The sequence below is a fragment of the Numida meleagris genome, chromosome 4 (genome assembly GCF_002078875.1).
Source record: "Numida meleagris isolate 19003 breed g44 Domestic line chromosome 4, NumMel1.0, whole genome shotgun sequence".
Lineage (NCBI taxonomy): Eukaryota > Metazoa > Chordata > Aves > Galliformes > Numididae > Numida > Numida meleagris.
Window position 1 is genome coordinate 89,477,119 of NC_034412.1, and position 25,944 is coordinate 89,503,062.

Sequence of the window (25,944 nt, forward strand, 5' to 3'; positions counted from 1 at the left end):
AAGACTGCTTGTTGACAGTTGGACTAGATGACCTTAGTGATCTTTTCGAACCTTAATGATTCTATAACTGGTAGAAGATTGACAATAACTGTGGTATACCTTACTGGAATCAGAAATAAAGAGCTCAGTGGGAAAAGCTGTGGGACAAGAAAGGGTTCTAAACCTTAAGAAAATGAAAATGACTTCTGAAATAGATGCTTTTCCTTCCTAATGGTTTTGAGCTGCAAATTTTCAGTGTATGTTTCAAACATTGTGAGTCTGTGCTGCTTTGTATAGCTCTGTCACTCAAGCAGTGTGAGGGCAATTAATATGCATATTAATACCATCATAAGCAGGCTGCTGTGGGGACTCTTCTTGCTCTGCAGCTAAATCCCTTGCCCCAACAACCAGCTGAGCAGTACCAGCAAAACAAACCCATCAGTGCTGATGAGGTCTGTCAGCTTTTGCTTGATTTCAGTCAGTGAGGCATATGTGAGTGCCGCAGATGTCTCTGGTTTCTCACTGCCAGCATCCTTCTTGATGTGTTTCATGCCATCTTGTTCATGCAAGACAAAAATTAAATCTCCAAATGGTGCAGCATTTTCTAAGCTTAGTGTTCCTTTTATAGGAAATTCCGCAAGATAATTCTAGGTAAATTATGTGCATGTCTTCGTCTTGAGTACAAGAAGCTGGTGCAGATTTTATTTTCTCAAGGAGAAAACCAGGCATCTTGTGTGAACAACTTGTTAACAAGTGCTTGCTACAGTGGGAAGGTGAAAAACGGAGTTGGGAGTTGTTTGTTGGTGTTTTTTTTGTTTTGTTCTTTCACTACTGAAATGTAAGGTTCATATGTTGGAGATGTTAAAATGTCCAATATGTTTGAAGTGAATTAAATTTAAAATGTGTTACTCTCTGTGTAAAAGAAGTGAAATAAGGCAATATTTTAACCTGAATAGCATCAGTGGCAGAGGCAAGGAGTCTGTTCTAGCAAAATTGCTAAATACCCCCACATTTGCCACTGTCGGGCTGTATTCCAGCCAGCATGTTTGGCTGGAGACAGGTACAAAGTGATCGTAAAGGGCTGGTATTTGTGTTCCTACTTAGCTCAATTGTAATTTTCATTTCTAGTAATTTGGCCACGTTTAAAATTATGTTCATTTTTATGACATGTAAAATCGGCTGTTGAATGTCACTTGGTGTTCTCTGTGCTTCTAATGGAACAAAAATTATTGCCTCTCAGAAATTAGATTTTCTTTTACAGATTTTTTTTAACATCCCCAAAAAAACTTAGAAAAGCATGTTTGGGAGTTTTGAGATTGTGTAATCAACCAAAATCACTATAGCAACTGCAGGTTTACAGGTTGTTGAATTTTTTAGCAATGCCGAAAACCAAGGTTATATTGAAAGAGAAAATAAAGGATTTCCTCATACTTACAGCAGCACTGAAGCTGAAAAATGAAGAGATATTTTCTAATTACAATTTTAAAGCTCTACCTAATACTGTAATTAACTTTTCTCAGCTTTGATTCCCATGACTGGATACAGAATTCCTGTGGGATTCTCATCACCCTAGGATGCTTTAATGCTTCACCTCTTTGTTTTTCATAATTTTTTGTGAGATCTGAAGGAGGTGATAGGAAAACCTTCAGCTGATAAGCTTCCCTATCTAAGATTTCTTTGTGCTGCAGACTGTTTTTCAGTGCCTCTTCTCCATCTCTGTGTCTGTCACACACAGCAGTTGTAACTTGAGAGTTTCTACCAGAGTTCAATGCTAAATTACTTCACTTTATATTAAGCTATACAGTATAGTTGCTTGCATATTACAGAGGACACTGCTGAAGGGCTGTATGAAATGACTTTGCCACTGGAAGTATTTGTATCTGACATTGGATATACAGGGCAATATGTTCTGATGTCAACTTCTGGATAAGACATAAAAAGCTGGGACTGCTGCATTTCTATCGTCAGATACCAGAGCTGATATCACAAACCATTTCTTTGTAAGAGCTTAACTATTTCTATTTTTCACTTTCAGTTTTTACAGTCCAGGATTATTTTTGAAGTTGAAGTATTTCTGTGCTCTAATCTCATATTATTTTTCATTTGCAATGTGAGTGAATGTTGGATAGCTTTAAATACACATTTGATTACAGAGAAGTGTTAGAAACAAAACATCATGGAGGAACCGGGAAAATCTTAGTAGAACTTAAGCAATTCTAACCTCTTGTGTTTTCATTTCTATTTTCTTCTTGAATTTCACATTGCTCTTATCTTGCAGATCTTATCCTTTTTTTGGTTTAAATTTTAAGAAAAGAATTATAGTACTTTGCAAATACCTGATATTTAATCTGATGGTAAGAAAACATCTGCACTGATTACTAATGCTCTTAGCAATTTGTTCTTATTCCTTTTATAGACATTTTATCCATAACAAATAAAAAAATGTTCTTCGGAAGACTGCAGTATCCAAAACAGTAACTTCTGGGCTGGCAATGTCATTCATTTTAATTCCCACTTGGAATACACTATCATGGCATTCTTCTGAAATGCCAGGCCGCAGTGGTATTGAGTTTGAATTAGACAGTTGTCTAGGTGGCGTTTTCTTACCATGGATCTACTTAGCAACATGGTGCTTCAACAGGTGTTCTTTTTCAGAAGTCCAACATGGTATGTACAGCAAGAGTGCTCTTCAGAGGATTCAGAAAGAAGGGTTCAAAATGTTTTTCCAGTGGAGTGGGAAGCTGTCGAAGCTGCCAGGTTGTGGGGCAGAGGTTGTTTGTGTTGACTTCAGACTCTGCCTTTTCTGGTGGAAGATATCGCTTAGAACATTGACTCATCCTGTTTGCCAAATTATTTATTTTAGTCTGCTCACCTCATCTGGGGTAAAAAAGGCTAAGAAAGAGCTTCTGCAAGTCTTACAGTGATGGAAAAATAATTCCCCTTCTGTGGACTTCAAAAGGCTGACAGCACATGAGGCTTATAGCACATGTCCTGGCGTGTATAGGGCTGAGCACAGGTGGTACACATGTTAATACTGCCGTACAGTGGGTCCACTTCTTCAAGAGTTGCTCAGCTAAGCTGTCATTGCTAGAGGTGTTTGCATGCTGCTGTACTAGTCATTTCTCAAGGCAATAAAGTTTTGAAGACTTGGGAACACTTTAAGGTTTTTTTCCCTCCTCTTTTGTCTTTTCTCTTAAAATAGAGAGAAAATACGTAAGAGATTGCATACAAAAACCCTCTTGACTAAATATAATACTAGGGTAGAAAGTCAAGAAATACAGTTCTGAATTAAAGCTTTTTTAGTCTGCTTTAAATGTAGCTTCTGAGAGAATTGATTAAAATACGTGTATTACCTGAATAATAAGACATGTTCTGAATTTGGTTTAAATAACTCTACAATTGTGTAGCCACCCACTTCACTTAAAATAATTGTAAGAAGCGATTAATCTCATCATAGTTTTCCTCCCAACCATATCAAAACTAGTAGTTACTAGAAACAAAAAAGTTTTTGCCTACTGTTTATTGTAATTTTTTTTGTTAGATAACCAGAAAAGAAATGCTGGAGGTACTGCAAAATGCAGGATAGGAACTAGTAATTTTTTTCATTTCTTTCTTACATGAAGTCACTCTTTTCTTATTCAAACCCCTATCATTTTCCTGTTGCCATTCCTCATGAGTACAACCTTTGCCTTTCCCCAACTATTGTGTGTGATCTTTTAGATGGTCTTTGGAGCAGTCATCTGTTCTTTTTGCAGAATGGAACATGACACTGACAGCAGCCTTCAGGCACTTATGAAGTACACAAGCAAGTAAGAGTAATAGCTTAGGAGAGATATAATTGACAGCTCAGTGGTGGGGTTTCCAGTTACAGCCTACGCAAGCATCAGTGGGATGAATGCACCAGTTACCCAAGTAGTTTTAGCAGCTCTCTTCAGACAATAACAGACTTGCCTGCAAAAAGGGATTTTTTTACTTAAAGTATAAGAAAATTTAGATGAGAGGGGAAAAAAAAAGCTTAAATATTGTAGAGTGGAGAAGTGTGTGTTATTGATATTGCACACACAGCACAAAATGGACGTTGTGATAAATTCTTTATGAACAAAAATGAAAGCCAGGGAGCTCATGAGGTTGTTTTTTGGGGAAGTAGTATGCAAGTGTTAAAGACCAAATATTTGAAACATACATATAGGGAAATTTTTGTACATGATACTGCTCTGTGTTTATAAGATATTCAAAAAATTCAGCATTTTGAACAATGAACATGAGAGGATAGTCACTGAATTGTGTGTTAACACTTTTCAGGTAAGCATTTGTAGTGTTGCTCATAGAACTTGTAAGTGTTTGAGTTGGGTTGAGTTTGTCTTGCTGGAACTTGATCCCTCCTGACTTAAAGGCACCGCTGACAGACAATCTTCTGAAATCTGTACCTGAAAAGTAGTTGTCGTTTAAAACCTTGCATGAGATCAGAAACACAGGGGGATGATCTTTCCTTTTAAAACTGCTGATGTTATTGTGCTGTGTGTAGAGTAGATATGTTGGATTTTTTTCTCCTCTGGAAGGAGTGACCACCTGGTGCTTATCTGCCACTGGTGTGCATTTAATGTATACTTAAGATACTCAGCAGTTTGAGGAGTAATGCAGAATTCTCTGAGAGATTCTTTCATGTTCTGCATTCAATACAGAACAGATTCTAGGTTTTATAAACCAAGTACTTGTAAATTGAAAGGAAGCATCTATGACACATTATAGACTTCTACTGCCACTGTCTGTTTTTGAGCACAAATATAAAATATTATAAAATATTTGATTTTAGACTGTCTTTGAATCTTGTTGGGTTTGATTGCTCAGTTTTAGGCTTTGCTGCTTTTACTGCTTTTGAATGAGTGTGAGCACTCAGCAAAGTGAACATAAGGTGTGCTGGATCACAGCTGGTTGCCTAGAACGACTGGCCCCTTCTGAAAATATCAGTCATAACTTTTTCTGTTTCACAGCTCTGCTCTTCACTGTGTGTATATCACTGCTTAGCTTCGCTTTGGAATTTAAAAGCTGTGAAGCGTATTGGTTCCACAGGTGAAAGGTGATTCTGTGCACAATGAATTACTGGGTGTTGTGTGCTTGTACATATTTGACTAAATTTCACAGTCAAGTGTTGAGACCAGGCAGCCATTCTAGAGAGAAAGCTGTACTGTACTGTGCTGAGTCCTGCTGCTTTTCTAATGTGATCAACAGAGAGCCATTTTAAGATTGCTGTGTAAATGCAAGTCAGGTGAAAAGCTGATTTTTTTCTATCTACCGGTTCCTTTATGGCATATAAGTGGATTTATTGTTTGAAATCAACTTTTGACATAATGTCTCCTTTCTTCATATGCACCTTCAGACACGTTAACTTTGCAATATTTTCACAGTTTAAAAAATAAATATATAATGAGCATTGTTTTTACAATAAGCATTTCACAAAGGGAATTCCTTGCCTGTTGTATCTCTTTGTAAACTGATTCCTTGGTTAGTGCAGGGGTTTACATTCAACTGAGAAGGCAGAAAAATAGACAGTATGTCGCTAGCCACTTCGTACTTAAATATGTTTGTGTTCTGCAGTGATATATATTTCTGCAGATCCTGATGGTAAAACATTTGAAATCTGAGTACAGCCTGACGTTAATGAAATGCTTCCTACACACTTGGTATCACATGAGAGTTTTTATCCAAATTATGCATGTTAGATAAGCCTGGTAGGAATGTCATTCCTCTTAAAGCTATAAAAATAGTGTGAACAAATAGTATGGACAAAAGGCAAGTGAAACTCTATAGATCAAAATTCATGTTTGCTTTCTAAATTATCAGTTTAAAAAATCCAGAAATATCTAACATTTGCATAGATCCAATCACTGCTGTTTGGGAAACCCTGTGGCAAGGAAAGCTGTGTATCTGAAACAGTTACGTTTCTGTTCTTGTGTTTCTGACTGCGTCTACAATATTTTCTGACATACATAAGAGTAAGATGTATTTCAAGTAAAGAACATATGGTCATTAGTCACTCTTTAAGAGTCGTTTTTGGTCTAAATCTGACTGGGTCGTATTGGTAAAAGCAGAGCGATCATTTCTTTCTAACTGTAATGATACTTAGGTCTAACTGTAATGATACTTAGGTCTAGTTTTAAATTATTCTTGAATGTTCACTTTTCTCTTGGCAGCGGCACAAGCAATCAAAATGTCATTTTTTTTCATGAATGTCTTGTGTATAGAAATTGTACTTGATATGTCCATGGATATGAATGTATGTTGTGAATGCGAGTATAGATTCATACTGAACTTCATCCCACGGTGCCACAGCAATTCTTATGTGCTCTGTGCTGGGGAGTCATTCTTATGGCAGATGTTGGTGGTATTGCAGTAGAGTTTGTACATCCCCAGCAATATTCCATTACATTTTATTGCCATGCAACAGACATAAGACTGATTCTTCAAAAAAATAAATAAATAAGTGGCTAGACCTTATCTGGCCATGTTAGGAGGTTGAGAGAAACCTTTATGTGAGTTAATGTGAGCATTTCTGCAAGCAGGCAATCCTCTAACTGCATGCCATTGTGAAGCAAGGGTGTCATCCTGGCACTTAGTAAATTTCAGTTTACTCTTTTATAAGCCACATTCTTACATGACCTTTTTATCGTCTTCAACAGAGATCTTTCCACACTGACAGATTTGCTGTTAAATATATATATGTATGTGTATAAGTATATATACACACACATATACATACCCACTTATGGTATATATCATCTATCCTCTACAGAAAAACAAATGGAAAATTGAGAGGAAGAACTCTAACTCAGTTCTGGGTATCTTCAATAAATCAGTCAACCTGCTGAGGGAGCTTTAAACATAAAGCGCAACATCTTTTTACAGGAAATTGCAATTGTTAATAGCAATGGAGATATAAACAGAAATGAGTTTCTTTTAAGTATGCTCTTTACTCTGTATTTGAAAGAATGGGAAGCAAGCTAAGGTACTCGCACTACACGTTTTCCATTGATATTTCTATCAATAACTAATCTCTAGTATTTATGTGTTTTTGGTTCTGTTTTTACTAGGACTTTTAAGACTGTATTGCCTAATAAATTCATTTCTACATTTTAAGGATTATCTATATGGCTCACGGAGAGAAACTTCAAAGTGATATTCCATAAATTTTTGTTTATAATTATTTTTATTTTATTTTTCTAAATGATGCCTATGCCTTATCTTGCAATAACTGTTTGTCATAGGGATGGGATCTGTTACTTGGTGAATGCTCCAGCACTTAATAAAATTTACAGGTTGAACTCAAAATGCATTAGCAATTACATTCTTCCTCTCGCATGCTATTTATGTAGTCAATAATTTTTTCTTTTCTTTCTTTTTTCCTTTCATAGTGGCTGTCTGTATAGTAAGGCGTGCTTGAGTTCTGGATAGCCTAAGTATGATTTTAAGTAAAACATTCTAGTTTTCTGTATTCATTGATGAGATTACTTTATTTCCAATATGTGGGGAAAATTGTTTTGTGTTCTTCTGTCTTTGGATGTAATAGCATGAGAGGGCAATGTCTCCTTCCAATCAGCACAGTGAATCCTTAAGACTCCAGTGTGATTGCATTCCATACTATACTCCCAGTTCAGTTTTTTTTATTGGCAAAGTGCTGCATTTTTCCTAAGTATTTCCTTCTTTAATGTGTTTTGATTTACAAACAGTTTAGGTAATTCCTTATATTTCAAGAAGCTGGATTCCTCCCAGAGCTTTCCTGCAGCCTCAGGCTGTTTCAAGCTTTCCTTTCTTAAAAGTAGTAGTGACAGAAATGGCTAGCAACCATGCATCTGGTTTTGAAAAAGAAGGGTTAAGCCTTTAGTAGACACCTGGTGACACATTTTAATCTCTTCAGAATTGATGAGCCATTTTCTTGCAATAGCTTGACATTTGACATTTCAGCAGTTTCTGCACTTAGGTATATAAAGGGACTGATCTTTCTCTACTGTGTAAATTGTATTTTATTGCCCATTCCATTTTTTATGTAAGGTTATATTTGGATTCTATTCTCACTATTCTGAGGTAACATAATTCAGAAATTCTTTTTTCAAATTAACTCCAACATTAATAAATTTCTCATCTGACTTCAGAACTGACCTTCTTATTTTTAGGCTGACATTCCACTCTTGCATTTTTGGTGGACTTATGGTCTCAGGACAGAGCTTTTAGTGGGAGTTAATGTGAAAGATCGTCCTGTACTTTGAAATAGCTAAGGGAAATGCAATAAAATACAGACAAATGATTTTCTGCTTTGAAGTTTTCTGCAACTATACCACAGAGTGAAAATCAAACATGATGGTGATTGATTGCATGTTGATTACCTTCAGCAAGAATTTACAGCAATTAGTTCTTGTTTGCTGTGGAGTATTGCCTGAGTAATAAATCTTTTAGGATTTGCTGAATGTCCTGATCAACCAAGTGAGGACTTACATTACTCTTCTTCTTTGTGCCTTTTTTCTCCAACAGCAGTTTAATGACTAGTTCTTGTTCATCCGATGACATTGATCAGGAAGAAATCCAGCTTGCTTTGCAGGCTGCTAAAATTGCCACCCGAGAAAAGATCAGATCAAGATTTCATGGCAGTAATGATCTTATTCACCGCCTTTTTGTCTGTATCTCAGGTATGAGAGTATCCTTTTGTTCTGAATGTAAAAATACTCTATTTGTTATTATTGTTATTTAAGATTTATAAAAATATGCTTATGAGGAGTGGCTGAGGGAGCTGGGATTGTTCAGTCTGGAGAAGAGGAGGCTCAGGGGAGACCTGTGGAAGGATCGTTATTTTATTTTGGGCTGGGGCAGTCCCAGGTATTTATACAAACTGGGGGAAGAACTCCTTGAGAGCAGCTCTGCGGAGAAGGACTTGGGGGTCCTGGTGGATGAGAAGCTGGGCATGAGCCAGCAGTGTGCGCTGGCAGCCCGGAAGACCAAATGTGTTCTGGGCTGCATTAAAAGAGGAGTGGCCAGCAGGGAGAGGGAGGTGATTGTCCCCCTCTACTCAGCTCTTGTGAGGCCCTGTCTGGAGTTCTGCATCCAGGCCTGGGTGCCCCAGCACAAGAAAGACGTGGAGCTCTTGGAACGAGTCCAGAGGAGGGCCACCAAGATGATCAGAGGGCTGGAGCACTTCTCCTGTGAAGAAAGGTTGAGGGAACTGGGCTTATTTAGTTTGGAGAAGAGAAGGCTCCAGGGAGACCTCATTGTGGCCTTCCAATATTTGAAGGCAGCATATAAACAGGAGGGGGAACGATTGTTCACATGGGTGGATAGTGATAGGACAGGGGGGAATGGTTTTAAACCGAGACAGGGGAGATTTAGGTTAGATATTAGAAGGAATTTTTTCACTCAGAGGGTGGTGACGCACTGGAACAGGTTGCCCAGGGAGGTTGTGGATGCCCCCATCCCTGGAGGTATTCAAGGCCAGGCTGGACGTGGCTCTGGGCAGCCTGTTCTAGTGGTTGGCAACCCTGCACTCAGCAGGGGGGCTGAAACTCGATGATCTTTGAGGTCCTTTGGAACCTGGTCCTTCCAGGCCATTCTATGGTTCTATGAGTCTATGATTGTCGCTCTCTGTAACTACCTGAAGGGAAGTTGTAGTGAGCTGGGAGTCAGCCTCTTCTCTCATGTAACTAGTGATAGAACTAGATGGAATGGCCTCGAGTTGCGCCAGGGGAGATTTGGACTGGACATTAGGAAATACTGCTTTTCCGAAAGAGTGGTCAGGCGCTGGAATGGGCTGCCTAGTGAGGTGGTGGAGTCACTGACCCTGGAGGTGTTCAAGAAACGTTTAGACGTTGTGTTGAGGGACATGGTCTAGTGATAGCTATTGGTGACAGGTAGACGGTTGGACTGGATGATCTTGGAGGTCTTTTCAAACCTTGGTGATTCCATGATTCTATGTTAGAACAGTCTAGAGATAAAATGACAGAACGTTGTATTGTGTATCTTAAGTCTTAGAAAAACCTGTTACCTCATGAAGACTGGTGTATGCAGAGATGCAGACATCTTAGATATGATGGTTTAAATATTTAAATATTTAAATAATGATGGTTTTGGGCTTGCAATGGATTTGCTTTTGTACTGCTTCCTTTCTCTTTATGATGCCTTATGTCTTCAGGAGAAGAAGTAAGATACAGCTGTGTTATTTTGACACAGAAGGAATTTCCCCTGTCTGTCAGGAAGACAAGGCATTTCAAATTGCAGCTAACATAAAAGCCAGAACATGGCTTGGCCATTGCAGAAAATGGATTTAATTAAATCATCAATTTTTATTACTGATATGAGCTAGTGATCTTTCAGATATAAATACCAGGCCATTACTGGTATCAACAATTGTAAATTTTTTTTTACGGGAGTTGTACTAGTCTAGTAATGTTTTCTCTTTTTTCTCAAACTCCCAGGAGTTGCTGACCAGCTGCAGACAAACTATGCTAGTGATCTGCGAAGTATCTTGAAGACCTTGTTTGAAGTGATGGCAACCAAACCTGAAACAGAAGACAAGGAAAAGCAAAAGAAAGGTAACCGGATTAAAACAGTTCCTCTGTAGTGAATTTCTGCTGGTGGCTCCATGTGGTTATATGAACTATTTGATAAGGATTTCCTTAAAACCATGCTAACTTTAGACTCACTGTGCAATGATTTTACCTGTGTTTAAAACAAGTCATTAAATGGACTTTAAACAGGATAAAGTCACTGGAATTCTGTGTACTGGGAGGATGTGTTAAAGCAAATGTTCAAGGAACTAAAGCATTCAGAGTATATCTGCTTTTTTTTTCCCATATCCCTACGTGTAACAGAACAGTGTTTTTAGCCTATATGGTCATAATGTGATGTAGGCAGGCTTTGGAGTTCACAGATTCAATTTTTATTTTTATTTTTCCTGATTTGATTTCACAATGGATACATTTTATTTTAGCAAGACAGGTATCTGTTTGTTTTTGCTTCTGGACTTTGAATATCCGTGCAAGAAAAGCAGACTGTAAGATACGACAATGCTCAGTAAGATGCTGGAATCTGGCCTGTCTTGTATAAATCACAGAATGCTGAGTTTGGCTTCAAAATAGAAAAAATATCCTCTTTTGAATTCTAGATAATTCAGATAAAGGAACCAGAACTGGATCATCAGCCAGTGCAACTTTTTTTTTTTTATTCTATTCATTTTTCCTTCATCACCATTTGGATTATTTCTTTTTTCAAAGATTCAAGTCTGCTAATTTACCTAAAAATAACCATGCCATCTCAGTAATACTGCAATTACCATTGTCCTTGTTGTGATTACACCTGTCAGCATCTAAAGGTAATCAGAGCTCCTTTTTTTCCTTCCTTTCCTCAAGACTGAAAACTTTTGTTAACCCCGTCTCCATGTTTCAATGAGGATTTCTGGTTGGTTTTTTTTTTTTTTTTTAATGGAGATTTTATGTAGAAAACTAAGTATGCGAGTTGAAAGCTGAGAAATATAAGATGCAGCTAAACTGCTGAAATAAGAGAACTGTATGTCTTATAACAACATCTTTAATTGCTCTTGTTGATTCAGAGAAGGATTCAGGAGATTTTTAAGTGTGTCCGGGTAAAGAAAGAGCAAGAAGTATAAGTTACATATAGATTCTACCGTAATCCAATCCTTGAAGTCCTATCTTTGGTATTTTAAGTACAAGTTGGAAAAATGTGAATTGAAGTACTTTTTGGTTTGTTTTACAGTTAATCAGGGTTTAAGAAATGCAGCACTGGAAGACTGTGCTTTATGTCAAGAGAGTATATCATCCTCAGAACTTGCAGCTAAAGCCAGAGATGGGGACTTCGAAGGTACTTTCTTTTTTCTGAGAATTAAAATGAGACGATACTGACATTAAAAAAAAAAAAAAAACACATTGAAATGGAAAACAAAAACTAAAACAAAACAACTCTTTTTAAGTTTGGCTCTGGAAAGTGAATATAAAATGTTGTTATTACATGGTTTAGAGACAAAGTCAGATGATAAACCGAGTATATATGTCTTCAAGATTTTTTTCTAATGTCCTCATGAAACTCTGTGGGCTACAAATTGTCATATCCACTGTGATTGCCTTTGTATTAGCGAAAGAAGGTTCTCCATAGTAAATACTTTAACATAACAGGTGACACTACATGTGACAGCTCTCAGACAGAAGATGTACTGCTGTAAGGTGGATGCAGCCAAATCTAAAAGCAGCTCTTATGTCCTTTGCTAAATGTGGAAGTTCTACTTCTTTTCCCCAGTAGAAATACTTTTCATATTTTATACACATCTGTCTCTGAGGAAAATGATCAAAATATTATGGTTACTGTTTTCGTACCGTATTACTTCAAAATAAGGAAAAGATAGTTCTGGTGAGTCTTCTGAGGGCACTGAAATCTCACTGAATGTAAGGTTAAGAGTGAAGGGAAGTGCATAATAACTCTGAAGGTTTGAGTCAAGATTCAAGTATTCAGAGAGCTCAGAAGTTTCTTGTTTGTGTTTTGAATCTGAGCTGCAGGAGAGCTTAGGAGTCAGTTACGAACTGCAGCCTTAGTATAGTAAACATTGTATAAAAAATGGATTGAAAGAAATCAAAGCACTTGCAATCAAAGAATAAGATAAAATAAATAGATGTATGAGATGGAGCAAACAAGAAAGCAACTGGCTTTGATCATTAGGGCTGCATGGTGATTTCATCGCTCCAGGAGCTCTGTTATTGGAGAAGTGTTGTCCCTGGTCAGGTGAAAAACTCTTGACAACCATAAACTATGAAATTGTATCTGAACTTCCTTGAAATTTGGGTATGCAGTAACTTTGCTGTGCTTTGTTCTGTTGTTGTCCATTTTCCATGTACACCACTGTTCTCCCAGTCAGTTTTTGAATCCAGGATGATGTGAGTGATAAGCAATGTACATCTCAGCTTGCGTGCAGAAGGGGTTGACCAACAGTCAAGAAATGTTAGTTCATGTCTTTTATAATAAAGATCAGAAATCATAGGAAAAAAAACAAACGTAAAGATTAGGTTTGAAAGAAATGCTATGTATGTATAAGTTGTTTTGTGCTCATATAAAACTTGCTAACCCTTCTTCTGAAGCTACTGGCTAAAGGATTTCACATCTAATCTATTTATTTAGAACAGCAGGGCTACTTTATGTAAAATGTACTGTAGAAAAATTATCTCTTCTGGAGGAAGATGATTTGGGGGCAGATAAAGAACTATTCAGAATAATTTTAATTGATTTTTCTATTGTGCTGTAATTGAATATGTGACAGAACACGCAGTGAAGAACAAATCTTTAAGCAAAATATCTACCATATACAGGCTGAAGTGGAAAAGATTGCAAAAGATGATTCACTTCCCTACCATTTCAGTTCATTTTCTTTTGTTTTGAATCGATGCCTGATGCTGTCAGTGTATTTGACTTCCAGAACTGAAAGCAACTTCTTCTGAACTGCAGGGTGCTGAATAACCTTCTCACAGTGGATGTATATTTCCTCAAAGCAAATTCACTTCCTTTCCACGGCATGTTATTCAGCTTTTAAGGCTTTTAGCTTATCATTATAAGGTTTCGTGCATGGAGAAGCACAGCCTCTGAACTGATATGCGCTTTATTGGAGCAGAGAACAACAGTCTTGATGCTTAGGTGATCTTACGACTGGCTGTCTTGGAGTGTGGTAAGTGGGAATCTTTGGTGATCCCAGTAATCCCAGTTACATACTGGGAGATCCAATAGCTCCCGCAGCGCCCAGGCAGTGTAAATCAGGTGTGTCCCTGCCTTAAGAGAGTGGTAAAACCCAAACTGTAGATTCAGTAGCATATGAAGATAACCACAGCAGAACAGATCACTGCCAGCAACTTTCTTTGGAAATAGCATGTGTTTCGTGTATGTTTGTGGGACAAAACACAGCCTTGTGGGATAATCCAAGTCCCTTTTGAATAAGTAAATTTGGATCCCAAAATCAACTTGGCTTCTTGGCACCATGTTTTGCCACATTGGCACCTTTCTTGAGTGGGATCTGTGCTCCTGCAGTTACTCTGCTTTTGGTACCTGTCCTTGTTCACTAGGAAGGCTTGGGCATGTCTGAATCTACATCCTTGCAACATTGTCTGGGAGTCTTACTTGGCTGGTGTGTAAATGCTTATGCTATAAATAGCTGCTTGTACAAACCAGTACAGCTACTCTGACTGAGTAAACTAACTTCTTCAGTCTGCTTTGTTATTTAGCTTTCACACTGGCTAATGGGCAGAACTTCTGTGTCAGAAAGAGGCGCATATCACAATTACAGAATTACAGAACGATAGAGTTTGGCAGGGACCTCAGGGTCCCTCTGGTCCCACCCCTGCTCCAGGAGGGCCACCCTGAGCAGAGCGCCCAGGCCCACGTCCAGGCAGCTTTTGGAGATCCCCAAGGAAGAGAACCTGTAACGTCTTTGAGTCCCTGTGCTTCAGCTTAATCACTCACATAATGAAAGTTTCCTGAGGTTTTGATGGAACCTCCTGTGTTTCAGCTTGTGCTCCTTGCCTCCTTTCCTGGCACAGGGCACAACTGACAAGAGCCTGGCTCTGTCTTTTTTGCAGCCTCCCTTGAGGTACTTGTGGACAGTGGCAAGATTCCCCCTGAGCCTCCTCTTCTCCAGGCTGAGCAGCCCCAGCTCTCTCAGCCTCTTCTCATAAGGAGAGGTGCACCAGTCCCTTCATCATCTTGGTGACCCCTCACTGGACTATTTCCAGTATGACCAGATCCTTCTTACACTGGGGGGTGTCACATGATGACAGAGGGTGCAGGAGACCATGGAGATGGGCTCTGACTTCCAAACTGGAATGAATCAAGATCTACAAAAAGGAGCATCTGAAGTGGATTGTTTTGTTGCATTCGTGGAAACTGTAGAAATGTCCATCTTGTCCCCTCTCCAGTACATTCCAGACTTCTGTCCTTTCAGGCACAGGTCACAAGGTGTCATTGTTGGCAAAGCTCTGCAGACTTGTATCTACTACCTATCACTTAGATACTTAGTGATAGCTACTGGGATACAATCTTTGCTGTCTTTAAGGCATCCTGCTTGAGGTGGATAATTGGAGCAGTGTTTTAACCTCAGCAGATATGTGCTTTCCTCCCCACCTTCTAACACCTCCCCACCTATATAATTGTTGCAGGTCACTGTGACAGCAATAGCTCCTGACATTGTGCTGAGTGATATTTGAATGCATAGGAAGTTATCTGGTGTTTGGGACAACCTTTGCTGCATTAACAGTGTTCCTCATTTGTTGCAGCAAGCCTGATGGGTGCATCCTTCAGGCTAAAGCTAGGCCACAGGCCAGGAACAGGAATACAGGGCAGCTGTTGCACCAATCTATTGACATCATTGCACCAAAATTAATTACATCCATTTTTCTACATAATTTCTACACTTCTGTTCACTCTTAATGATTTCAACAGAAAGTGAAGCAATTTAAAGCAGATGAGCACACAGGTAAGCTCCTCCCTTCTAGCATCATGGCAGAAAACAAGCATGGGTCAAATTGAGAAAGTCCAGCAAGCTACCTGCCAGGAAAGCTCTTTCCAACTACCAAATAAAACTCTCTTACCACAAATGCTTAAGATTGCATTTGATCAATGCTAATTGAAAATAAACAACAACCAAGCCTAGCAACCCAAACAAACAAAAAAATGAATTAAGACTTTCCTGAAGGTTCCATCCTCTACTCAGATTATAAAGATGAATCACTTGTTTTTGTCAGATTTCTCATTCTTACTCTATATAAAACCCACCAGCTGGTCTGGGTCATAAAACAAATATGAATGCTTATTATGAGCCAACTGACATTGGCAAGGGTATAAGAATTGGATCCTGTGACCTCCTGAAGGTTGAAATACAATATACTACAGATTAATTGGCATCCCAAAACAAAAGCATTTTCGTTTTCAAAAGTCCAGATGAGCCTGTGGTGTATATGTTCATCTTTGCTTTCCTAATGCTCTAGGGTTTTTTTTTTTTTTTTTTTTTTTTTTGAGGAAGCATATTTATTTATAATTTATAGTTGTAAAAAGCAGTCTATTTTTTTGAAGAGAGAGAATGCAAAGCAAATGCATTTATACTTTCCTAGAATATAAGATGAATTTATACAATATTCCATAAATGAGTTTTTAACATAATAAAATATGCCCTGATCATATGAGGGAGAAGGTGGCCAGTGGGTACAAAGTTTGGTGTACAAATGCAGAGCAAATGGTAGCGGCAGCTGCTCAGAAACAATCAGGTTGAGTTCCTTGCTAGGAGAAAGGACGCCAGGGTGCTTGCTCTGAAGTGATAACAGAAGGGCTGTGTGTCCTGGGGCCTTTTGTGGTACTGCCTTTATCCCTGTGCCAGTGGTGACCTCGCAGCCGGCACAGGGAGAAGATTATTGGGAAGTTCCCATGCTCTGGCGTGGATCCAGCCAGTCAGATAATAAAGTGGCCAAGGCATTTGGGACTGGGAGTGGGCAACGTGGGTCACATAGGAATTAAAGCAAACATTTGTATTTGAAGATAGAAGAAAATTACTTTTCAGTTAACCTACTTTAAGCGTATCCCAACTAGGTCAGGGCTATGCTGCTCCCAGAGACTTCATTTGAAACATAGAAATTTGATATCTTTATGCAATTTGTGTGTCTGGGATCTTGATTCCAGTCCCAACACAAAATTTACTTTGTATTTGCCTACAGTTTCCCATATATACACAGTAATTGTCTTCTTTGTTTTGATAAGGATTTGTGTGTATTCCCTTATTTATCAGTTTGTAAATGTGATGAACAATAAGTCCCTGCTTGCTACAGTTGGGACTGAAGAAAGGTGAATATTTTAATGTGTCAATGTCGTGAAGTTACAGGCAAGCTAAAAAAGCAGGTTATGTTCCTGCTCTAGGAATAAGCATGAGACATTTGGAAATCAGAAGGCTTTCTCAGGGAAAACCAGAAAGCATTACGAAGCTGTTTGTTCTCCAGGAAAATATTTATTGTAGCATCCCACTGCTCTCTGCAGCCATACATTCATTTTCACTCCCTGTTCTTCTCCTGTTTATACAGAACTGCCCTGCTCGCTGCCACCTGCTTGTAACTCCAGCCACAATCCATTTGCTTTGCCTGCCAGTACAAATAACTGTTTGTGCCAAATGGTGTTAGCATCTGTTTGCTGCACAACAGCACGGTCTTACTCCTTGATCCCTTCCCATCTCATAATGTTCCAGCCCACCCACTTCTGTCTACTCGCAGCTCCTTGCTGCTCTCCAACCAGCAGCACTAGCACAATTCAGTAATTTATGGTCCCAAAGCTCGAGCTCTTGTTCATGTTGCCATATGAAGTCACAGAGTCAAGAAAACCTGCCCATGCTACTGTGTGTGCAGAATCTAATCACCATCAGTCCAGAATTAGCTGTCAACCCTAGCTGAATGCTTCCATTTTTCTTTTGTCCTCTGCCTGCCTGTGGCTACACTATTATTTATAATGATGACCAGGAACACTTGCTAAATGAAAGAAGTTAAATTGTTGCACAGTTCAGTGGCCAAACAAGTTCTGTCCATACAACTTCTCACTTTTTCCTTTTTTAGCAGCTCTACTTCCATTGCACAAGAGAAGAATTTAGCGTAAAGTTTTCCAAAATGAGGCACTGTTTTATAATCAGCTGAGCACGCTCAATTATGCGTGCAACATGACGAGATTTCCAATTGTACAGTGTTGAGGTAGCATTGCAGTAATTCAGTGTGACTTCTGTTTTAAAATCTCGCCCATGGTCTCTTATCTTTTCGAATACGATCTCTCTCTGTCAGCACAGTGTGGAACTTGAGACTTTATGCAGAGGAGGTAACGCCCCATAACTACTGTACAGTACCAGCTTATTTGTCTCCGCAGTGACATAACTGAGATTTTGATTGGGTTTGAATTTTCTTTGCCCTCAAAATACACATTTTTAGTGTTCTGCTGGCACGTGGTATGTAGATCTACAGTGTCAACTTCATTCTAGTTTTTAGAACCTACATCAAGAATGTCATTAGAGAAATACTCAGACTCTAAACGTGTTTTATTATAATATGTAATTTTTAAATCACGATTTTGAGGCTTCAGAGTATGTTTTATTCTATGTTCTGAAGGGAAGACTAGATTAAAAGAAGAAAAAAGGAAAAAGAGGGGAGGAGGGCAAAGGGAGAACAGAATTCTCTGGGAGAAATCCAGGAGATGGCTGTTCTGGTTATCGGTAGCCATTACGAAGGATTCCTAGTAACGGTTAGTCAGCCCATGGAATGAGCTGCTGATCTCACACCTGTCCAGAGCAGATACAGGATGTCTTTGTCAGGATTGCGTTCTATCAGGTAGAGCTCTGTAGGGCCAAAGTGCCAAGCTTTGACCCCAGCTCCCTAGGTTTGTGTTTTTGAGGTTCCATCCTAAGGAAACGGTTTGACAAAGCGGCCCTCGAAGCTAATCAGTCTGTACCTCTGTTTTCTCTCTCACCTCCCCCCGCCCCGATTTTCATCAAATAATATTCTTGAAGCAGAAAATTATTTTAATTGAAAAATTTCAAGCCAGCTGTAATCAACACTGAATCTACTGAGCAAGGGAAAAGATTACTGTGGTACGATTGCCTCCAAGGAATCTTACATAAAAGTTGGAGTCTACCCAGAATGACATGCAGAAAATTAAATGTCATAAGGGACAAAAAGGTTCCTTTCACTGTGTTAGTTGAAGTGAGAGGTGAAGTCACGTCACCCTAGTTCTCTGCTTTCTGTACTTAAAACTGAATTTACTGTGCTCCACGATTCCTGCGTTCATCAAGAGAACTGCAGCAAGGCAGCCTGACCTTTTTTGCAGCTGTGAGGATAATGCACGCTGATGGCTGCAGAGGTGCAACTTCCACGGGCTGCAGGAGCAGCCCTCCTAAGGTTGGTTGGTAAACGTGTACTCAGGGTTACGCATGACGTGCTCTAAAGTCTATTATGCATTGATCCAGGAGGAACTTCCAGATGTAGTTCTGCATAAAGGGATATTTGGAAGATGTGGGATCCGCTGAGCTGTCTGCTGTAAAGCTGGCACTGCAGTGAGCTTAGGGCTCAGCAGGGAGTCAGGGTGCACTTGCTTTCTAATGTGTTTGTTTTCTTTCAGACTGCAGGTTTGCTGGATAAAGGCAATTTGCAGGCTCCAACACCTTTGGGGATATTTTTTCACCACCTCACCCAGTCTCTTGTCTCAGCGCACAGTGCACTTTGCTTTCTGTAAGAGCTCAGAGTTATTTCAGAGCTGTGGCTCTGTGGTGTCAGAACTTGGATTTGGATAGTATATGCTCATAGGGAGTCAGGTTCAGTTTTCAATTCTGATCTTTCAGTCTTCAGGGTTGCTGGTGCCAAATGCTTGTCCCAGCAGGACTGTGCTCTCACTGAGGTGTACACTGCAGTGCATCCTGATGCTGCTTCAGTCAGTACTGCTGATGGATCCAGGTGCAGGCTCTCTTAGCCTGCTTTGAGGCACAGAGATGTTACCCTTCTTTCTGTCAGCTTACATAGGGTTGCAGCAGTTTTGTAGCGGGCACTTAAGCAAAATAAATTCACATGTGCTTTTTGACATTGTTTCTAGCATCTGAATTTTATCATGATTGTGTTTTTCTTCTTAAAGTTCCACTATTTTGGATTTGTGTGAGATTTTAACTTCTGTAGCATATAATGAACTTTTTTAGCTGTTGAGGTTGCAGAGATGTGTAAAGGTGAATTCTAAAAGCTATAGTATAAAATGAAACAAAAGACTATAAAGTTTCTCACTTTGGCTTTCATAATGAAAGACTTGTGAATAGTTTGGAGTTAGAAATGCTGTTTTTCTTTAAGTGTCTTTTTTAGTTTTCACACCATTTAATTTCATCTTGAGCCTTTTTTTTCCTTTCTCTAAACTTACTCTTCTTCATTAAAACACTCATTTCACTTCTTTTCTCTGCCTTTTTCCCGTACATGCTTTTCATGTTTTCTTCTACATTTCATTTCTGTACTCTGTCTTGTTAATCCCTTCCCTCCCTTCCTCCTCCTCTTTGATGTATCTGCCGTGGTCTTCAGCTGTTTCCCAACTGATTTCTTAGCTCTTATTGCCTGATAAAGCAGAGGGCCAATTAGCCCACGAGCGAACCTTTCCTCCACGCCTGCTGCAAGTCCCAGAAGCACAGGCAGGCAGGGCTTCCGAGACTGGATGCTTCCATCTGCTGCTGCGTGCAGAGCAGCAGAGCCCGAAGAAGGACCGTAATGGGAAAAGCCTTTGGGTGCAGCGCTGCTGCTCTGCTCCCAGCCTGTCTGCGAGATAATGCCGGAGGTTTAAGCTACTCACACTGAAGCTCCATACCCTCGTGAGACTGCTCTTCTGAGAATATTTCCAAAACCTGTACTATAAAAAGCCTGATGACTCAGTCCTTAATGTATGTAAGTCAGAAGGCTGCTCCCAAGGTTGAGTGAGATAAAGCTTGAGACAGGACCTAGAGGTGCAGATCCCATCACCACTGAGGCTTGTGTGATCTTTCCCAGCCTCATCTTCCTGCAGATGCCGCAAGGTCCGGGCTGGGCTTCGTTCTTGAGCAAGAGCAGAACCTCAAAATGAAGCTTCTGCCTCTATCCATCATAAGGAGTTTTTCTTTACATTGAATGAATGGAAGTCACATATGGAAGCAAAAGCACGGGCTAATGGCCCCAGAGGTTCTTATTTCACCATGGCACCAGTGTATGATCTGGGTGAGGCATTTCTCTGCTGATTTCTCCCCACACAGAATGGTAACCGAAAGCAGACAACGCATGAATGTTAAACGCCCTTACGTAACAAAGTGTTACTATTCGGGGTGTGCTGCAGTGCGGCTGACTTTGGTGCAAGGAATCTGGGAGTTAGGAGGGCACTGGAGCCCAGAAGCAAAGGGGCACAGTGCTAGTTGCATGGCCATAAGTGCCTTAGTGTGCTGAGTGCCTGTCTGGGGACAGTTGTCTCAGGCTGCCCAGAGAGCTGCAGATGCCCCATCCCTGGAGTTGTTCAAGGATGGGTTGGATGGGCCCTGGGCAGCCTGAGCTGGTGGGGCACCCAGCCCATGGCAGGGGTTGGGACTGGCTGGGCTTTAAGGCTCCTTCCAACCCAACTCATGCTATGACAATGTGTCCTTGGACTTTTCTGTTGGTGCATCCATTCTGGAGTGGTGAGTTGGCCGAACTGACGCCAACTTGAAAGTAAAAGGTATTCTCCTAGTCTGGGAGAATTTGCTGTAGGGAGGGTTATATTTTTCTGTATGCTGAATGCCAGTGACGTGTGATTTTGTGTATTTGATATTTTCTATTTTGCAGTCATTAAAACAAAGTTTTCTGATGAATTCATCTGACAGTCAAGTAATTGTGTAACTATGGATTATGTGACTACTATGAGTTTATAAGGTCACTATTTACCAAAACACTTCTGTTTCTGATATGTCTTTTTTGGTGATTTTCCTTTTTATGTAGCACTGGGGATAACTGAATCCATATAAGGTTACTTTCAAACAGCTTTTTCACCGGTGCATATCAAAGGCAACAACAGAACAAAGTGAGCAACCCCAAACCCAAATGGTCATCTCCTGCTGATAGGAAAGCTGCTTTCTGCTGATGAGCCCGAGTTATGTTAGCTTTTAATGTCTGGACTAATCATGATCTGGGGAAAGGGGGGATTATGGGACAGGATGCTGCAGAAGCTTCAACTCATACTGCCCTGCTGCAACCTATTCAAAAAGGATCTGGTTTTTGTGGCTTTTCTGATGGAAGCGATAGGAAGTTCTCAGAGTTGGCATCACAGACTGATTTTAGGGGTGAGTTTCACCGAATGAGCTATGTGCAGTATGTGGGGAAGCTGCAGAGAGGAGAGGGAAATCCTTTGGTTTCGCTGACGTCACTGCTTTGACTTAAGCTGGCAGTCCTGCCCCTCCCTGCTGCCATGGGAAGCATGGCTTTTAAATGGGATTTTGTGGCCTTGCTTCCCCACAGAACACTTACTGGTGAACTGTTCTGGTGTTCCCAGGGATTAAATGAAAGCTGTTATGTGCAGTCCTCAAAATCCTTCAGGATTTGAAGTTCTGTTCAGATTTTTTTGTCTGCTTTTTGAACATTTTCTTCATTGAATTGTTTATTCTTTATCTGTTTAATTTGACACGTGTTGCTGTATGACAAACAAAGGAAGACTGGTCAGTTATATTTGGCCATTGAATATAGTGGAATGAGCTGGATTTTCATGAAATTATCTTCCTTCTGCCTGTAGCCGCTGTCCACTTGATCTCTGCATTAAGCACACCATATATTTTGTTGTTTGATAATGTGCTCCTTGAGGCAGGGATTTTGCTTGTCAGGTTTACAAATCAGCAATCGCATGGGCCGCATACTGTAAATAATCCTTGGAGGGAAGTTCCATATGGGTAAATATGCCCAGCAGTTTGTGTTCCACTGTGCCCATGGGTTCCTTCTGGATGCAACTTGGCTTGCCCTTGATTAGACTTTTATCAACCTAATTAAGCAATCGGCTCCATCATTTCTACACTCATAATTTTAGTCTCCCAGAGGTCACATCAACCTGTCACTGGCAAAAACAGCTCAACAGAAGTGAGCCCAATACTTTCTGCTTTGCCAAAAACAAATCATTTCACTGCTTGGCTGCTATGAGAGGTTATAGAGCTCGCAGGAAAAATAAACAATCGAGACATGCTATTAGGCATAATGGTCGAGTTCTTTTTCTGGTGAGTCTTGTATTTGTGATTTTCAGTATTTGCTTCATTGCCGGTAAGGCAGATAGCCAGAAAGAGTCCTGATAATTTACCAGCGAGTAACTGGGCTCTGAACTGATCGTCTGCTTGCCTAATTGTAGGAAGAGCAACTGGCTTTCCCGACGGAGTGACTGAAGGGGCTGGGGATGGTCACAGCCCTCAGCATGCTTTGCTCGTCCGGAGGTGACCGCCTTGGGGCACCTCTCCCTGACTCCTCAGCTTACCCACCTGCTTGCTTGCACAGTGCCTGGAGAGACCTAGATGAAAGCAGCTGTCTTTATGTTTTTATCCTCCCTGCTCCCTGGAGGAGCCGGCAGTTGCGTGTTTGGTGCTATTCCCTTTTGATTTATCTCCCCTTTTGTTGCTGTGCTTTGACAGATCCTCCTGACTGGGTTCCAGATGAAGTCTGCAGCTACTGCACTGCCTGCAAGGCTCCGTTCACGGTCATCCGCAGGAAGCACCACTGCAGGAGCTGTGGCAAGGTAATGACTCGGTCAGACGCGGGGAAAACTACTGAGAGCCACGTGCTCTTGCCCAAGGATTTCAAGTGATGAGTGTTTGCATTTGTTGGCTGTTCGGCTACGTGGGGTGACTGCGGTGTGTGGGTGAAGTTTTCCCACTCCGTTCTCCAAGGAACTCAAGTGCAATCTCCTCTTGTTTTCCAGATCTTCTGTTCCCGCTGTTCCTCCCACTCTGCGCCATTACCTCGTTATGGTCAGATGAAGCCTGTCCGCGTTTGCACTCACTGTTACATGTTCCATGTCACTCCTTTCTATAGTGACAAAGCCGGTATCTGATGTATTAAAGTAGTGCTGTGTCCACTGGAGTCTGACACGGACCGATACGTTTGACCTAAGCCAAGAATTAACGTGAAAGAGGGACCCGGTGAGGGTGTGTAAGCTTTGACATCCGTTGTTATAAATTTTGTACAGACAGTTTTTACTGCATTTTACTAAGCTGCTAAAGGGAAGGATGAAGCGTCTGTAGCTCTAAGGCTGCAGTACAGTCTTCCATAAATTTATAACATTAATGTTACGATGCCATATGCAGAACAAATGCACTGTGTGGAAAGAAATAGGGCTCAGAGAACCGAACAAGCGTTGCTGCTTATCTGTCATGCTAAGCAAAGAGCAGGTGGTTAACTAGTTCCTCACAGCAGAGCAGCCCCAGAGCTTGGACACAGAATGTGCTCGCTAACTCCAGCATGGCTGTGGCATCAGCCCTCTCCCTCCCATTGCGGTTTAACTTTCCCAGCACCAGGGGTTTTGCTACCTATGACAGCATTCATTAAAGCAAAATACTTTGTATCCATCTTCAGTATTTCTAAAAGCAAAACTTTCTTCAAATCGCATAGGATTCACACTGGAGGTCCTGAGGCAGTACGTTTCCGTTGCTTTTCACTTACTGAGCAGAGTAATAACTCCAAGTTGTCTTTTAAAAAATTAAGATTTATAACTCCTGGTTCCATATTTTGAGACTTTGGAATTGTTTATTATCAGAAACATTTATGCTAAATCCTGGTAACAGAATTAAAAGACAGAGCTTTGCTTTCTGTATCAGCACCTAAAACTTAACAAAACAAACTTACCAAATGCATGAATTAATATTGAAATACATACTTCTGGAAGAGCTTAGCAGCGGAATTCAGTATTGTGACAAATGATTTATCCCATGCAAGTTTTTAAAATGATTTTTAAAAGGCAAACATGCAGTGATGTATTGGAAAGGTCCTACAGTGGTCAGCCGGAGAAGGGTTTGTGTTGTCCGCATCTGGCAGAGTAACCATGTAAAATACTGCATACTGCTACTTCACTCGTGCTAACAAACTGGAAGATGTTTTTATTTGTTTGAAACACCAGGGATTCATTCCTAGTTCCACTTGGAGAGGAAAGAAGTAAGATTCACGTGGATTCCTGCTATGATCTTGCACAAACTATTACGGTGAGAGCTCCCTGAGCACTGAGGTTTCAAAGCCGTCTGGACGAGCTTTGAGTTAGCCACATGAAACGCGAGGCTCTGTGTGCTGTGCTTATGGAGGAAGGGAGATCAAGAGCTCTTTGCTTATCCCCTTTCCTGACGTGCAGTGTTACACGGTGTGTTTCAAACCGATAACTTCAAGAAAGAGATGAGGCAGTTGTTTGCGGTGTCGTGCTCAACAACTCATCATTCCAAGTGACAAAGCAAAACTGGCCGGTGTGATTTGCTTTTGTTTTATTTACTCTTGAGGACATTCCCTTTGTTGTGTGGTTTTACGTTAAGCGTTAATGAGCCCTAGCAAGGTGTAACGGTTGGGCACTGCTGTCATTTTGAACCAGGTGGAGCAGCTTCACCTCGCTGATGTGTCGCGCACAAGCTGTACGATGCTGCTTGTAGCCAACGCCGGCTGTAACGTGTTATCCTCACCTTATTTATCTTTTTCATGTTTTTTTTCCCCTGAAATTCCTCCGATGGAATCCTCGAGCGGGAGTGTCAGCGCTCAGCAGGGCTGGAGCAGCACGGGGTGGGCGGGCGCGTGGTGCAAGCAATGGTACTTATTCAGGCTTAAATCTCAGGCTTCACATTGCAATGATTATTGCAGTTTTATTTTTAGAAAGAAAAAAAAACAACAAATTTAATGCTTCTTTTATAGGATAAAAATACAAAAACTTCAGTTGTGTAATAAATATGCACAAAAAGTTGCTTCTGTGAGAAAAAAAAAATCTTATTTAATGGACTGAATATTTATTTGAGCTTGTTTTTATTTTGTAAATGCTGTAATTCAGAATCATTTCCATAAATATGATATTTAAAGATCTCAGACACTATAGTTTCTTATGTAAATACAGACTCCTATTTCTCTTACTGAAAAGCACAATGACTATATCAATACTAATATACATTTGCCTCAAGGAAGACTTTCATCTTGTAATCTCTTCAGATAATTAAAATGTCAGGACTTTCTACTTCCCTGTGCTGGATTGCTCTTTCATTTCTGGGTCTGTTGGCGTGCAGTGACAGCTGCCAGACTGTCGAGGAAACTGCCCTTAATTATTTCTCACTTTGCCCACTTTGCAAATACTGTGAAGGAAAGGAGCTGCTGCGGAGGGGCGGCGTGCCAGCGCCAGCCTGTCCACCTGCCCAATGGAACTGCGGTGGGTTTGGGATTCTTTTCTTTTCCCATAGGATTCAGTGCAGGG

The 25,944-nt window shown here is 40.3% G+C and overlaps 1 protein-coding gene across 3 annotated transcripts in view; it reads left to right on the plus strand.

The window, feature by feature from the left end:
* Nucleotides 1-25,710, plus strand: part of ZFYVE28 (zinc finger FYVE-type containing 28) — a 144,416-nt gene extending 118,706 nt beyond the window's left edge. For all 3 annotated transcript variants that reach the window (XM_021394859.1, XM_021394860.1, XM_021394861.1), the window contains 5 exons: nucleotides 8,503-8,657; nucleotides 10,434-10,550; nucleotides 11,731-11,835; nucleotides 23,147-23,250; nucleotides 23,434-25,710. In XM_021394859.1, coding sequence (XP_021250534.1) covers nucleotides 8,503-8,657; nucleotides 10,434-10,550; nucleotides 11,731-11,835; nucleotides 23,147-23,250; nucleotides 23,434-23,565 — 613 coding nt within the window. In that variant the 3' untranslated portion in view covers nucleotides 23,566-25,710. The remainder of the gene's footprint in view (nucleotides 1-8,502; nucleotides 8,658-10,433; nucleotides 10,551-11,730; nucleotides 11,836-23,146; nucleotides 23,251-23,433) is intronic.